At 37.5% G+C, this 15176-nt stretch overlaps 1 protein-coding gene across 2 annotated transcripts; it reads left to right on the plus strand.

Moving 5' to 3' along the window:
- Nucleotides 1–798: 798 nt before the first annotated feature.
- On the plus strand, nt 799–14858 carry LOC131271221 (eukaryotic peptide chain release factor subunit 1). Of its 2 annotated transcripts, none has more exons than XM_058272616.1 (8): nt 799–940; nt 1670–1905; nt 10449–10848; nt 10921–11166; nt 11302–11457; nt 11524–11721; nt 11793–11940; nt 14667–14858. In XM_058272616.1, exons 2-8 carry the CDS (start codon nt 1820–1822, stop codon nt 14747–14749), a joined length of 1317 nt encoding a protein of 438 aa, XP_058128599.1. In that variant the 5' UTR covers nt 799–940; nt 1670–1819; the 3' UTR covers nt 14750–14858. The 2 variants fall into 2 exon arrangements, with proteins under 2 accessions (XP_058128599.1, XP_058128601.1); XM_058272618.1 differs by lacking the exon at nt 14667–14858 and adding an exon at nt 12095–12549.
- Nucleotides 14859–15176: the final 318 nt, after the last annotated feature.

Genomic DNA, 15176 nt, shown 5'->3' on the forward strand with positions numbered 1-15176 from the left:
GGTTTACAACGATACATTTATTGTTTTGTAGTCGTACGAGCGTTTGGAATATGTATTTAAAAATACATACTCAGTATAAAAAACTTGTTATAAAATGTTCTACATATTGAATTGCATGCACTTGCTCCATTTATATATGATAACTGACTGAACAGAATTGTCCAATCGAATGGTCTAGTGGTTAGGGGAGCTGAACACGAAATATGCAGTCGATGGTTTGATACACATGCAGGTATGTAATAAAAATTTACTAATACATATACGAAAATCTACATGCTTTCAGAAAAGGAAACTCTACAACAACACGTAGCAGTCAGAGCAATGACGACAGTCAGAAACGTGGGTGTCCGAAAAAATGGGGGACATTTTTTTATTTCGAATTTTCGAAATACCCACTTTTTGACAAATGCGGTCTTTTAACGGTGTTATTTAGACGTCTTTTAATGGTCTTTTAAACGATTAAAAGACCACTAAAAGACGTCTTTTAAAGTGACGTTTGCAGCTTGGGACACGAGTTCAGATAGATTTGGATCAAGTGATACACGCTTTCCAGACTGCACCGTCGCGTAACGCGACGTCGCCTGACAGGCGCTGAACTCCATGCAAAAAAAATCTAGCGCGATTCGCGCGACATCGCGCAAGGTTTTTTTTATATCATACCGAGATACACAAATCAAAAACCCTAACGAATCAAATCTGATTCGCATCAATCAAATGGGATCCAATCCGATCGAACCTGTCAAGGGATCGAGTCTTCGGATCTTCCGAATTGTGCCAACACTATTTGAGACACCAGACCACATGCTGTAAAGTTATCGAGCGGTGCAGAAGCAAGGCAAATTTCTAATGTGTTGGCGAAAATCGTATAAAGTTCGCAGAAAAGGATTTTGAAAAGTTGGAGCTGGTTCAACTAGTGGAGTTCATCTGTAATTTATAATATGTAAGATTATGTTATGTAAGATTTCCGTGAACGTGATACTGATCATTTTGCTACGTGGTTTTCTACAATGGGAGGAGCATCGCTGTTGTGGAAAGAAAAAAAATGGACGAATTGGCAAGATAGAACATCGAACGTGGCGGCCATTCAGAGTGAACTTCGGATGCACTTTGTCATCTTGCAATTGCTGTTCGAAAGTGAAAAACGTACATTGCAATGTTTTGTGAAGTTCCCTGAACCGTGGTTTATTGTTAATGAATGCTTGCATTCAATTCAATCTTTACATTTTTAAACAGAATTGTGCATCGGTGAAAATTTACTTGGGTTGATTTTTATTTATTACACAAAAAATAAGAAAGTTGTTCGATGAAGAAGTAAGGTTATATGGGTCTACTGAAGTCTTCAGTATGTGAAATCTGCGTTAAGTCCCTACTCTGACGTGGACACAGTATGATTGCGAAGCCTGATAGCATATTGTGCTCACTTGAATGCTTGTTCGAGGATAAAATGTGAAAAGGATAATTTTTGACAGTCTTATGAACAAGTCAGAGCACGATTTATCAGCAATCGCAATTCGCTAGCAATTGATTTGGAGTGGCTTTGAATCGCGTAATTCGCGAAGAATTCGGTTATTCGATCAGAAACTTATATAAAAGTATCAGTGCTGATTACTTGGCTTACTTGTTTGTAACATACGGTACTAATGGTTTTTTTGCTTTTTATTATATACAGAAAAAATATCGTCACTGGAAGGAGGTCAATCTATAACATCATCTAAGAGTCACATCGAAAGACGGATTATCAATCATTTTGTTCGATTGGGACACGCGAGAGAACCGTCGCTGCTACTTTTAAAACTCTGTGCAAGTGAACCAATTCGAAATGTCGTTTGACGAAACTTCCGCTGATCGTAATGTGGAGATATGGAAGATTAAAAAGCTTATAAAGAGCTTGGAAATGGCTAGAGGGTGAGTAGTATTTTTGTTGCCATAATGATTAGACTTTACGATAGAGATTCGAATTTAGTTTAGCGACTGACGACGTGAATTAGTGTGCAATCTAGGGTTACCGTTATATAAACTTTTTAAGAAAACATTAAAAATTGAAATATGGCTTTGAAATTAAAATTTTAATCACATCGAACAAATCTCAGGTTTTATCTGTTTTGTTCGTTAACAAACAATCTTTAACAAATATCTATATACCTGCAAGACAGTCTAGTCTAGTTGTAGTCTGGTAATCAAGATTCCAAACAAAATCATGACCTAACCGTCACCCGTTCAACCAAAGTTACCTATGTGAACGTTCAACCGGACTACCCGCTTAGTCCATACATTTATTTTGTATGGGAGATTAAATTTTCCTGTACTTCGGACTAAATATCTTTTTATTGAGATGTCTTATCGATTTGAAATTCTCAGTGAAGACACTTGAGAGTGTTTTCCAAAATATTGTATAACTTTTATAGTTTCTAAAATGTATTAAGTATATTAATTTGCCTGCCCTGAGGGGGGTGCCCATGGCGCAGCGGTAGCGCGAGGAAACACCACACCACAGGTGTGGGATCGAATCTCGAGTCTAGCGCCCTCCGGTATTACGAACGGCTGACCACCGATCTATAATATACCGTCTTTCGGTCACACAAACTCTCTTCGGAGAGAGGCCTTGTCCCACTAGGGGATGTCGTGCCACATTAAAAAAAATATTAATTTGCGGTTCCCAAAATAATTCACCCTTCTCACCTATAGCCCAAACCTGTGTAGTACCGTAGATGTACCATATTTGGCGCGGTTAAGGAAATTCTGCATAAAAAGTTGAATAACAAAAAAATGTTCGGTCAAATCATACCATTTTTTGCACAGTGCTAGCCTAACTACCATAGAATATAAGAAAAATAAGTGAGAAACTCTTAAATTGTTATTTCTTCAAGTTTCAGAAACTCTTTGTGTGGCACTTTATGTTCCTAACTTGGCGCATGGTTTTTGCAATGTTCCTTACTTGGCGCGATGTGTTCCTAATTTGGCGCACTTAAAACAAAATGGATGTAGTTCATTGAATTAAAAAGTCAACTTAAAACAATAGAAACACTTTTCAACAGCAATTTAACCTTCAGGTCTACGACCAAAAATACCTACGTTAACATACGACCGCCTACCCGGGTAGGCCATACGTTTTGTATGGGGGTTTGCATTTTGCTTTGCTTCAAAGCTAATATCTTTTGTTCTAGATGCCGTAGAGAGTTGAAATTTTCAGTAATGATACTTATTAATGTTTTCTAACAAATCTCATTCAAATAATAATATTAAAAATTCGATAAGTAAGTAATTTTATCATTCAAATATATTTTATCCCATAGATCTACAATCGCCAACTCTGTAAACCATACATTTTCAATAAGTTATTGTGTTTGTTTATACTTCCTAAGTTTCTGGTGAAGTAACTTCTTGGTGCCTTCAACATTTTTGCTTATAAATTGAAGCTTCAAAGATGTAGCAATATTTTTCTATTAAATTTTACGTTTTGGAAATGTTCATGTTCCTCAGTAAATTCAGTGGCATATCTGGAGGAAATTCTTTATTATACATTGTTACATCTGATATTTAAGCCTAAACATTTTAAAACTTAGCTCATATACATAAATTCGATCGTTTTGTTTCAAACGATAACAGTTTCTTTTGTATTTAATTCATCCCGTTGCATCATAATTTTCTTGCAATTAAAAATTATTATTTTGTGTAGCAAATGATGAAAGTTCACCTAGAATGCTTTCGATGCCGCTGTGTGGTTCAAAATGTAGCATAATTTGCATATTTATAGAACGTCTTTGAGTTTATCTCATTACTAATTGTTCGAGGAGTTCGAGGAGTAAAACAGTCTTTCATAGTGTGTCTTAGATAAATTTGGATTGTTTTCAATATAAATATAAAAAGAAAAACCCGAGGGGCACCTCCTTTCACCTACTGGTGGTTTGTCTTGGTACAGAAAAATATAAACTCTCGTACAAAACGTATGACTTACCCGGGTAGGCGGTTGTAGATTTAAGGGGTATAAATTGAAAAATGGTGTAAAAAAATACTTAGAATAAAAATAAACAGTCGGTTTTCGGCAGAATGATAGAGAACATGTTGCTTGAGGCATTCCAGGAATTTCGAGTCGATATAACTGTTCAATTCGAAGTAATTGCAAAATAAAAGGGGAAAACTTACCCAGGTAGGCGGTTGTAGATCTGAAGGTTAAAAAACAATTGAGCTTTTTTTGCAGCTCAATTTTTTTAATCTCATTTAAAGTATACAATATCTATACACAGGCTTTGCCTGTCACCTTTGCCTCGAAAGCGGGTGATTTTGCCTCTAACGCACGTTATTTTGAAATAGCTCATCAACTGTTGTCTCTAAAGCAACTGGTGTTGAAATAGCTCATTGACAGTTGTCTCTAACACGCTTTCCAGACTGCACCGTCGCGTAATGCGACGTCGCCTGACAGTAGCTGAAATCCATGCAAAAAAAATCTAGCGCGATTCCCGCGAATCGCGCAAGGTTTTTTTAATATGGAGTTCAGCTCCTGTCTGGCGACGTCGCGCTGTAGTGTGGACCCCGAGTTACTCGGTGTCCACACTACAGCGCGACGTCCCGTCACAAAACGCGACGTCGCCTGACAGGCGGCCGAATTCCATACAAAAAAAATGTCTCACAAATCGCGCTAGTGTAGAAACAGCGAAAAACGCGACGTCGCGCTAGCCCTCGTCAAATGTCAATTCGAAACGAAAACAAGCCGACAGCTGGACAAATCGTAAACAAACCGAAACACAAACGCGAACAAAACGAGCAATATTCTCCACTAAACATAGTATTTTTCGTTGTACTACTTATTTCTAGCCTTCACAAATGTAATTCAGTTATGAAACTCAGTTTTAATTGATATTTTTACCAAAGTGTTTTCGGGTGCCGAAACGTAAACAAACTGCTCTTCAACAAGTAGGAGATGATGTGGAAATATATACCTCCTACGGTGGGGCAACATATCGTCGATGGTTGTTTTAGGTGGTTTTCTCAGTGAATTTCAAATGTAGAAGCGCCAAACTCACTCAGGGTGCATAAAATACATAGCTAAACAAATATCGTGCATTACTACCTCAAAATTCAACAAAAAATTTAAGCCGAGTTTGCGCCCCAATTTGATACATATTTCCACATACTCCCCTACCTCTGTCGCGCTTGGCTTGCGCGATTGTTCTGCCGAAACTGGGCTACTTTTGAAACGGAACGTTTCGCTGCAGTGTGGACTCCGAGTAACACATCTGACTATGTCTCTAACTGTTCATCTCCACATAGCGAACTCATAGGAAACTCTGGTGGAACTCCTGTCAAACTTGTATGGAGTTTCGAGTTTCCCGAGTTCGCTAGTAAGTGGACACGCATTTGTTTCGGTTTTCTTCGCTTCTTCTTAATCCGTCAGCTATTAAACGTCAGAACGAGGGGCTTTGCTAGTGCTGTCAAGAGTTTCCTACCAGTTTCCTACGAGTTTCCCAGTTGTTGCGGGAACTGAGTTCGACAGTTCGACGGAGGAAAGTTCGCTATGTGGAGATGAACAGTAACTTGCCTCAAGCCGAAAACTAAGGAAAAACCAAAGTAATTGTGGTTTTCGTGTTATTCGCGTTCGAACATTATTATTTTGGTATACTTTAAAGCTGTTTTGATGTATTTTTGAACAATTTTACGTATAATTTTTATACGTGCCTGCATACGTATGTCAACTAAGAAGCCTGCATTGTGGTGTTCAACTCGGCGGTATAAACGTACTTGCTTGGATTAATATATGTCACTTGACAGTAAAGATAGTGTGTTTATGCCACCGGGTTAAACACCACAATGCAGGCTTCTTAGTTGACATACGTATGCAGGCACGTATAAAAATTATACGCAAAATTGTTCAAAAATACATAAAAACAGCTTTAAAGTATACCAAAATAATAATGTTCGAACGCGAATAACACGAAAACCACAATTACTTTGGTTTTTCCTTATTTTTCGGCTTGAGGCAAGTTAGAGACATAGTCAGATGTGTTACAGACAAAATAAGATGAGTATCAAAACATGTGCGTTTTTAACACGTTTATTAATCCGCTTCTATTCGACAATGTGTGTGATTCGAGGTACAACAAAAGCTAAGTAAAAGTGAGAGTTATGGCAAAGTTCAATCCTTAGAATAGATTAAACCAAACAGACCGACAGAAGTATTACTAGGAACAGTATTTCCGACGAAAAGAATAAAATAACCGAGGAGTCACACGTGAAGCTTTTTACACCGAACGAACGTTTTTTCGAGCGGCTGGAGCTTCCCGTGTGTCAGCACTGTCTCTCGCTCAAATGATATTTTTCTCTTTCCTTCCTTCGGTTCCCGTTCGGTGCTCAGAATTCGAGCGAACGTTCGGTAGCGCACAGAAAAAGTCGAGCGAATTTTTTGGGCATTCTTCCCCTTCCATGTACGGGTAAAAAAACAGACCAACTGTTATAAATATGGTATACACCGACTGCCGCAAATAGCTCGGGCCAAAAAATTCGGTATACGCGGTTCGTTCGCTTACGTGTGGCTCCTCGGTAACGGACAAAACTATGTTCCCAGTTGAAGCATGAAGATAGCATGAATCGACTGAAAGCTTATTACAGCCGCTACCGGCCAGCTCTGTCGTACGCTACGCGAACTTTCGGCCCTATTCCGGGGAACGGTCGTTCCCGGGAAGGGTCGTTCCCGACGATTTTGACAGTATAACAGAAGGCGTTATAGTAGGCGGTATTTTTACAGCCGAAATCAATCGTGTCGTTTGTTTACTATAGTTTGTTTACGTTTGTAATGTGATTTGTGTAGTTACAATTGCTCAAAACAAGAATTTTATTCATTTTCCCATCATAAATGATGCTGAAACACGAGAAAATGAAATATGTACCACAAAAAGCTTTGGTTAACCTTCACGTGTTACCTACGTAAACGTTCAACCGGTCTTCCCAGAGATTCCGTGTTCCTGTACCTCAGACAAAAGACCTTTTTATTGAGATGTCGGAGCGATTTGAAACTTTAAGTGAAGATACTTGGACATTTTTTTTTTCAAAATATAGTGCATGAGCCATGAATTTAAAAATTTATTACGTATATTTATTTGCGGTTCCAAAAACTTTCACCCTTCACATTTAAAACCAAGTTAGGTGCCCAAGAATACGCTCATCACACCCCGTTCCGTCGTGACACGTTAAGCGCTTCGTCGGTCCCGTGGGGCCAACAGGGTCCTTTCCCGTAAGCCGGCGTCGGTATGCTCGGTTCTACGAATGGCTGGCAGAACGGAAATGCAATTTGCGCATAGCGCTTAACGTGTTAATTATGATGCGTCTGTTTACCAGTCTTACAACCGCATCCGCTACGGGTTGCAAGCTCGTTTAACGACTAACCCCCGGACGATCTAGAGCCACGTATACTTCCGCTGAGATAACCCTCTAATCCCCCCTTCTTTATCCTCTGGGTCAGTAACTGCCTCTTCCCCTTCTAGCATGCACAGCTATGAGCTTTATTATATGGCTAGACTGTATGGCTAGGCTGTATGGATAGGCTGTAGCCTGCTACCACCTCTACCTGCTATCGTGGTTTCAATCCTTCCGCTCAGGTCGCTCCTTTAGGGTGAGAGTGCCGAATCATTTCTCTTTACGTCCTTCAGGGGAGCGTCCTGAGTCCTCTCCTATTTTCCATCTTCTTCAACGACTGCGAGGGTGTCCTTCCAGGCCTTGGCTGCCATGCTCTCCAAAGATCCCTCAATGACTTTTCAGCTTGGTGCACCGTAAACGGCCTAGTGCTCTGTCCACAAAAATGTATCGTTCGGACGCATTCATGACCCGATCTGTTTCGATTACTTTGTGGGAATCCTTTATGGGAATCCACTTACGAGGGTATCTGCGGTGAAGGCTCTTAGGGTGTGGCTGGATGAGCGACATCAGGACACTTGGCCTTATAACGCGCATCTAAGCAAAATTACGGGATCCTTTTTATTTGAGGGCGCTGTACTGCTGTTGAGTCCGCCGAATATTCGAATACTCTTGTGTTTTGTGGTTCCCTGCGGGGGTTACAGCAATGAACAGGCCGGAAACTGTGCAGCGCAAGTTTACTCGCCTTGCTACCAACCCGTCGCGTCGCATTTGCTCGGACTTCAAACTATTCAGCAAAAACATGCGGCCACTCAATCCTTGTTAATCGCGAACCTCCTCCTCCATGACCTTGATGCTCCTCTCCTTCTATCTTCCTTACCCTTTTACATCCCTTCGCGTCATCTTCGTGACAGACCACCTTTCCTTCTTCCCACTAGCCGGACAAGTTCTGACCAGAACGATCCCTTGCATCGGTTGCTATCGACCTTCAATGCAGTGAGCGGTCTATTTGACTTCAATATCACCATCACTCGTCCGTCCCTGTATTCTCTCCTAGAGTCCTTTCCCCTATTTAAGCTAGTTCTAAATTTGTATTGTATAGCCCCTAAGGCAAACAATTGTACCAAATAAATGTAAATGTAAATGGTGAGAGTAATGAAAAAACTCAATACAAAGAATGGATTACACCAAACAGGCACGAAGACCAATGACTAGCACCAACATTGCGGACGAAAAAAGAGTAAAGTATCGGACAAAGCGCTGTTCCCAGAGAGATTGCAACAAAAAACGATGATAACATGAAATGACTGAAAGTTTATTCGTTTTAAAATGTTTTATGTAGCTTTCCCGAAAATTTTAAATAATTCTGTATCTAGGACCGAACTAAACTGCATAAAAAGCAACCTTCCATTTATAATATATGGGCTAAACTGGTAGTATGTTGTAGATATGAAGGGTGAATTTTTGGGAACCACAAATAGATATACGAGATAAATTTTTAAATTAATGACTCATATACAATATTTTTGAAAATACCCTCAAGTATCATTACTGAAAATTTCAAATCGATCCGACATCGCAATAAAAAGATATGAGGTCTAAAGTACAGGCAAACGGAATCTCCCATACAAATGTATAGACAACACGGGTTGACCTGTTGTACGAGTAAGGGGTGTCAACCGAATAATGCAAAAAAAATGTTTAAATTCCTTTAAAAAAATTGTTGGTTCAGCAAAACGATAGAAAATTATTTGTTCTAGTCATTCTGAAAGTTTCATGCCGATACGACAATCCAATCAAAAGTTATTTGAAAATAAAACTCCAAAACTACCCGGGTAGACGATTGAACGGATGCTCAAAGAGCAGCAAAAATTTTCCCCATACAATGCGGGAACGACCGTTCCCGCGTATAACAGTTTAACTCTGGCGTAGAACAGAAAACGAACATTTTTAAAAAATGTTGACAGTTAAACGTAAACAAACTACGGGAACGACCCTTCCCGGGAACGACCGTTCCCCGGAATAGGGCCGTTTGTCTTGTACGCCCGATCGTTGGCTGGCGAGCCAATACGTTCGGCTTCTGCTCCGCTTGCCATGTCTTGTTCGTTGCTGAACAAGGTGACTAAACCAAGCTAAACAACTGGCGAAGGTTTATAGAGAATCGAAGTCAAGGTGTATAGCTTTGGTGTCAAACAAATAAAAAACAAATGGCCGTCGTAATGTAAAATAAATCTTAACAAAATGCACAATCGAATCAAAAGTTATTTGAAAATAAAACTACAAAAATACCCGGGTAGCCGGTTGAACGGGTGAAGGTTAATAAAATTATATTCCTTTGTGGTTAAGCACAGAAAGTAGAAATTTTTCCATGCCATCCGTTTGCTTTAGAGGCCTTCTCAATTGGTTCTATAACTGCCGACCGATCTTACCCTGAAGATGTTTGATTCAAAATTGTTCACAATCGCTTCCCGAATAGATCAAATTCGTTTTCCGCTGCTGTTTCTTCGACCATGGGGCTAGTTCGACACCATTCACGTTGATGATTGATTTTGTCATTCGTGAGACTGCTTCCGATTGGATCGATCTCTTAGTTTCTTTTTTGTATTTTGCTAATCAGTCTGCCTGAAAATTGAAGGATGTAGGAGGTTGTACACCTTAAAACCCCCCAAAAAACGGGGCAAAATTATTTTTGGTGTACAAAATAGAATTGGTTTTTCTATCATAGTGCAATCGTTTGAATGTATGTAAAACATTTTTATGTGAAAATAATAAGCTAAAAACAGTCTGTGTTTGGTATCCCAAAATTGAGCGTACAGATTCGTCTTTGTAAAGCGTAATGTGACTTCGGGAACTTTCCTATGTGTTCAACAATGTTTTTGTTGGTAGTCGGACCATCTGGACAACGTACGAAATAAGCCTTTTGATCAGTTTTATTTGCCAAAATGAGAGTCAATCGACCAATTAGCAGCGTCTGCAAGTAACTGTGTTTATGATCATTTAATTTTTAATTAATGCGTTTTAATTCACCACTCAACAATAAATATGCATACGAGTTTCTGAATAAAATTCAAACAATATACATCTTCTATCGTTTCAATTCACAGTAACGGGACAAGCATGATTTCGCTGATCATACCACCAAAAGATCAAATTAGTCGGGTGAGCAAGATGTTAGCTGATGAATTTGGCACTGCATCGAATATAAAATCTCGTGTAAACCGCTTGTCTGTACTCGGTGCCATTACGTCTGTCCAACACAGACTGAAGCTCTACACCAAAGTGCCTCCGAACGGTTTAGTGATCTACTGCGGTACAATAGTAACAGAAGAAGGAAAAGAAAAAAAAGTGAACATCGACTTCGAACCGTTCAAACCAATTAATACCTCTCTCTATCTGTGCGATAACAAATTTCACACGGAAGCCCTAACTGCACTACTTGCCGATGACAATAAGTTTGGTTTCATTGTGATGGATGGTAACGGTGCCCTTTTTGGAACACTTCAGGTTAGTAGTCCCCAGTTCAAAATTTAGAATCAGCAGTTCGTATCAATCAGAATAAACTTTATTTCATTTTAGGGAAATACTAGAGAAGTATTACACAAATTCACTGTAGACCTTCCAAAAAAGCACGGACGTGGTGGTCAATCTGCGTTGCGTTTCGCTCGATTGCGCATGGAAAAACGGCACAACTATGTACGCAAGGTTGCTGAGGTGGCCACGCAACTATTCATCACAAACGATAAACCTAACATTGCAGGATTGATTCTGGCAGGTAGTGCTGATTTCAAAACTGAACTTAGTCAGTCGGACATGTTTGACCCGGTAGGTGCAAGTTTCCGAATTCCGTTATTATTTGATTGGCCATATATGCAAAACGATGTATAAAATCGATGTATAATAATGCTATATTAATAACCAACTTTTAATGAAATTGACACAAATTTGTTTCTTTTTCAGAGATTGCAATCAAAAGTAATTAAGCTTGTGGACGTTTCTTATGGAGGAGAAAATGGGTTCAATCAAGCTATAGAACTGGCGGCGGAATCTTTGCAAAACGTGAAATTTATTCAAGAGAAAAAATTAATCGGACGTTATTTTGATGAAATTTCGCAGGTGTGTTTGCGTTCTTATATGTGTATTTTTTATTGTTAAAATATTATTTATGATTGTTTTTGCAAGGACACCGGAAAGTACTGTTTCGGAGTTGAGGATACTCTTAAGGCTCTTGAGTTGGGTTCGGTGGAGACCCTTATATGTTGGGAAAATTTGGACATTCAACGTTATGTACTGAAAAACCATGCAAGCGCCACTTCGACCACAGTATTACATCTTACGCCTGAGCAAGAAAAAGATAAATCACACTTCACGGATAAAGAGGTATGGATAGCTTATCGTATTTTTTTGCATAGGACATAACGCGATGTTGTGTTTTAAAAAAATGTTTTTAGAGTGGCGTAGAGATGGAGTTGGTTGAATCACAACCGCTTCTCGAATGGTTGGCAAACAATTACAAATGTTTTGGCGCAACGTTGGAAATTATTACCGACAAGTCCCAAGAAGGAAGCCAATTTGTTCGCGGATTCGGAGGAATTGGAGGTATGAATTTGCATTATTGTAGCAGCCGATTAATTATTGCTAATTTATTGCTAAATATCTTTTCTTCCTTCAATGCTTTCATGTGGTTGAATGGGCTAAACATCGTATGAATCGGTCACTTAATACTCACTCCAATTTTATCGTCCACAATCAGGAATTCTGCGTTATAAAGTAGATTTTCAATCCTTGCAAGCGGATGAACCATTGGACGATGTTGATTTAGATGATTACTAAACGACGGCATTCGTGATCATTCGCGTTCAATATTCTTGCAATTTAACGAAAATATATATTCGGTTTTATCATGTTCAATGATCGTTGTTGCGATCGAATGTGTAAATGAGCCCTGCTTAGCATTCAATCGTGGAATTGCAATGGTGAAAATCGAAAAATTTAAATTTAATTTTTAGTTGTTTGTTCAACGATTGTTTAACATGATATAGACGAGTATAGCTTTGCGCATGATATCCATAGTAAATATAACTAACTTTAAAATTACTAATGATTTGAATAAGTCGTGTCTGACCATCCATCTTCAATTGTTCATTCGCTTTCATTAATTTCGTCATTCTACATGAAACCATAACGTCGATGAGCGGAAAATATGTCTCAAATTTTCAATTTCTCAACTAGCAGCCGATAAGACTCTGGAAAAGGCTTAGGTATTGAGAACACCCTTTCCAGAATATAAAACAAAAAAAGCAACATATTACATTATCTAATAAATCATACTTTCAGTAATATTTCGATTGCGTACTGGCAATATCTGCTGTTAAAGGTAAACTAGAATTAACGTCAATTATACCGTATTTGGATTATTTTTTTTTTCATTTAGGGTTTGTTTAAATTTGTTCTATGATGAATCAAATTGGCTCTCTATACTTCAGAGTTTCTAAAGCTTTTGTTTTTCATTAAAAACATAAATAATCCTAATGATACATCTTTTATACTTTCTGGTAAATTCGGTTACCAGATGCATAGCCTATTTATTTGTTTACTTAAGCATAATGCTTTCTATCACATTACATCATTTTTTTTCATCTTGAACTTTATCTGCTCTTCTGTTGAATATCCATATATATGCAAACACAGATAATCATGTTAAATATCAAATATACAAGTAAAAATATGAAACTTTTATGATGTATTCAAAACAGAGTTCTGGAAGTGGGAAGCAATTGTGGATGTAAACAGAGAGTCAAAATGGATTTTTTAAGCGCTAGTTTCAAAGAAAATTGATAAGTTTAAGTCGACTAAATGTCGATTGGAGTATTTTTGTAAAGAAACTCAAAGTCAACGTACATAATCACAGTTATTGGGGAAAAGCATACCGATCAAGTGTGTTGTGTACTGTTCGGAAGTCATTTTCAGTTACGTTACAACATGGCTGGAGGGAACTAATGAAAATGTCTACTGAAAAATTCCTTCTATATGAGTATAAATTAAATACTCTTTCATTATTTGAATAATTTTGTGCCACAAGTACGGCAATCTCTTGAATTACCCTGGATAAAGGTAAAGATTTGTTATGTTACTTCGTTAACTGGGTAGAGAAAATGTGAAATAAACTACCAGCTTAGTTCGGAAAAGAAATCTTCGCAAACCATCATCTATACTATTTTTTAACTTAAATGTGATCATTTGAAGGAAATGCATTTCATATTTAGGTGCATGCTTCTTCTATCATAAAACAATCTCGGGTACAACCATGAAAAAATCAGAAAAATTAACATCGTTTGATTACGCTCAATGGTTGGTTGTCATCGTTAGTTTTCATCTTTTGACGATGTTATCAGTTTAAATTAAATTTTGAAGCGGAGGGCTTTAAATAGATAACAGATAAAACGAAAGACATTCAGCATTTTTAATGACATATTATGATTTTGCAGATTGATGATTCAAAATTTAATGATCGTTTGAATAATATGGGAATGTATCTGGGTGTGAGTTTAGTTGCGTGTTTTGCTCCCAACTTTTTTCTACTAGCATCAATAATAGCAGTGATTTGAATACCAATGGAAAGATAGACACCTTAGTAAACTTTTTCTCTGAAACAATTATATGAGTTTTACTAACGTAAAATTATGTTTATGTATGTGTTATGTAAAATTATGTTTTGACCCAAACAATTGTGTCCGGTTGGATCACCTTCAAAAACCTTCATAGATTGAAAAATTTGCTTTATTTTAATGAAAAATCTACACTTTCAAGAACAGTGTCCAAATCTGGAAAAGAGGACTATTATTGGTAGAACGAAATTCTATCGTTTTATTGCGAAAAATACACTTTAATGAATAATAAAAGTGCCCCCAACCAGGAACATTGAGTTGCCCGCTACTGGAATTATTTGGGTCCGCCGTATGTGTTTCTTTAGGTTCAAAAGTTTTTAAAGCTCACAACAACATTAACCCACAACTGGCGACACTTTCTTACATTTTTTTTATCTACGCCGGGTTTCTGTTTTCCTTCTTATTATAGTGTGTAACTGTATGTTCAAATTATTGTTTGAGTAATTTAGAAAGCCTTATTATAACTCTAGCTAATATTTGCATTCATGTTGCAATAATTCGTTGTGGAATTATGTGTCAGCGTTGGTAGATGGATTTCTGTAGTTTTATAATTCCTGATCAGCGGATCAAGAATGGTTGTACAAATGAATACATAATTATTATATAATTTAAAATGATTTTATTTGTTCATTGAATTTGTTTGTACCTTTTTTGCAGGAATCCTTCGCTACAAGGTAGACTTCCAAAGTATGCAGCTGGATGAATTAGATAACGAAGGTTTCGATTTGGAAGATTATTAACATCATTGCTTTGTCAATTTAATTCAGTTAAATTCACTATTTTATCGAATGAGTTATGTTCTTGCTGAAACAGATTTGATTGAATAAAGATATGCAGATGCATAAGCAAGAGCAAAGGGATTAAATCAAGAGCATGGGAAAACGGAATATCGATTTTTAACGTGAAACGTATATAAAGAAAATATACACTTTTGAAAAGTTGAATAAGGAATAAAAATTAGTAAAGTTTTTGTCGTTTTTACCATATAATAATATGACAAAAAAGATAAACAGAGTGAAAAGGTAAGGCAAAATAATCTAAAAAATTATTCAAATTTAAAATAACTTTCGTTATCATTTGTATAAACAAAAACACCAAAACAACATTGAATTGAATTATTAGTTGCACGAAAATTGTTTTTAATGTCAACTCAAATTGGCAAATTAC

This window comes from Anopheles coustani, unplaced genomic scaffold (genome assembly GCF_943734705.1).
Source record: "Anopheles coustani unplaced genomic scaffold, idAnoCousDA_361_x.2 scaffold_12_ctg1, whole genome shotgun sequence".
NCBI lineage: Eukaryota > Metazoa > Arthropoda > Insecta > Diptera > Culicidae > Anopheles > Anopheles coustani.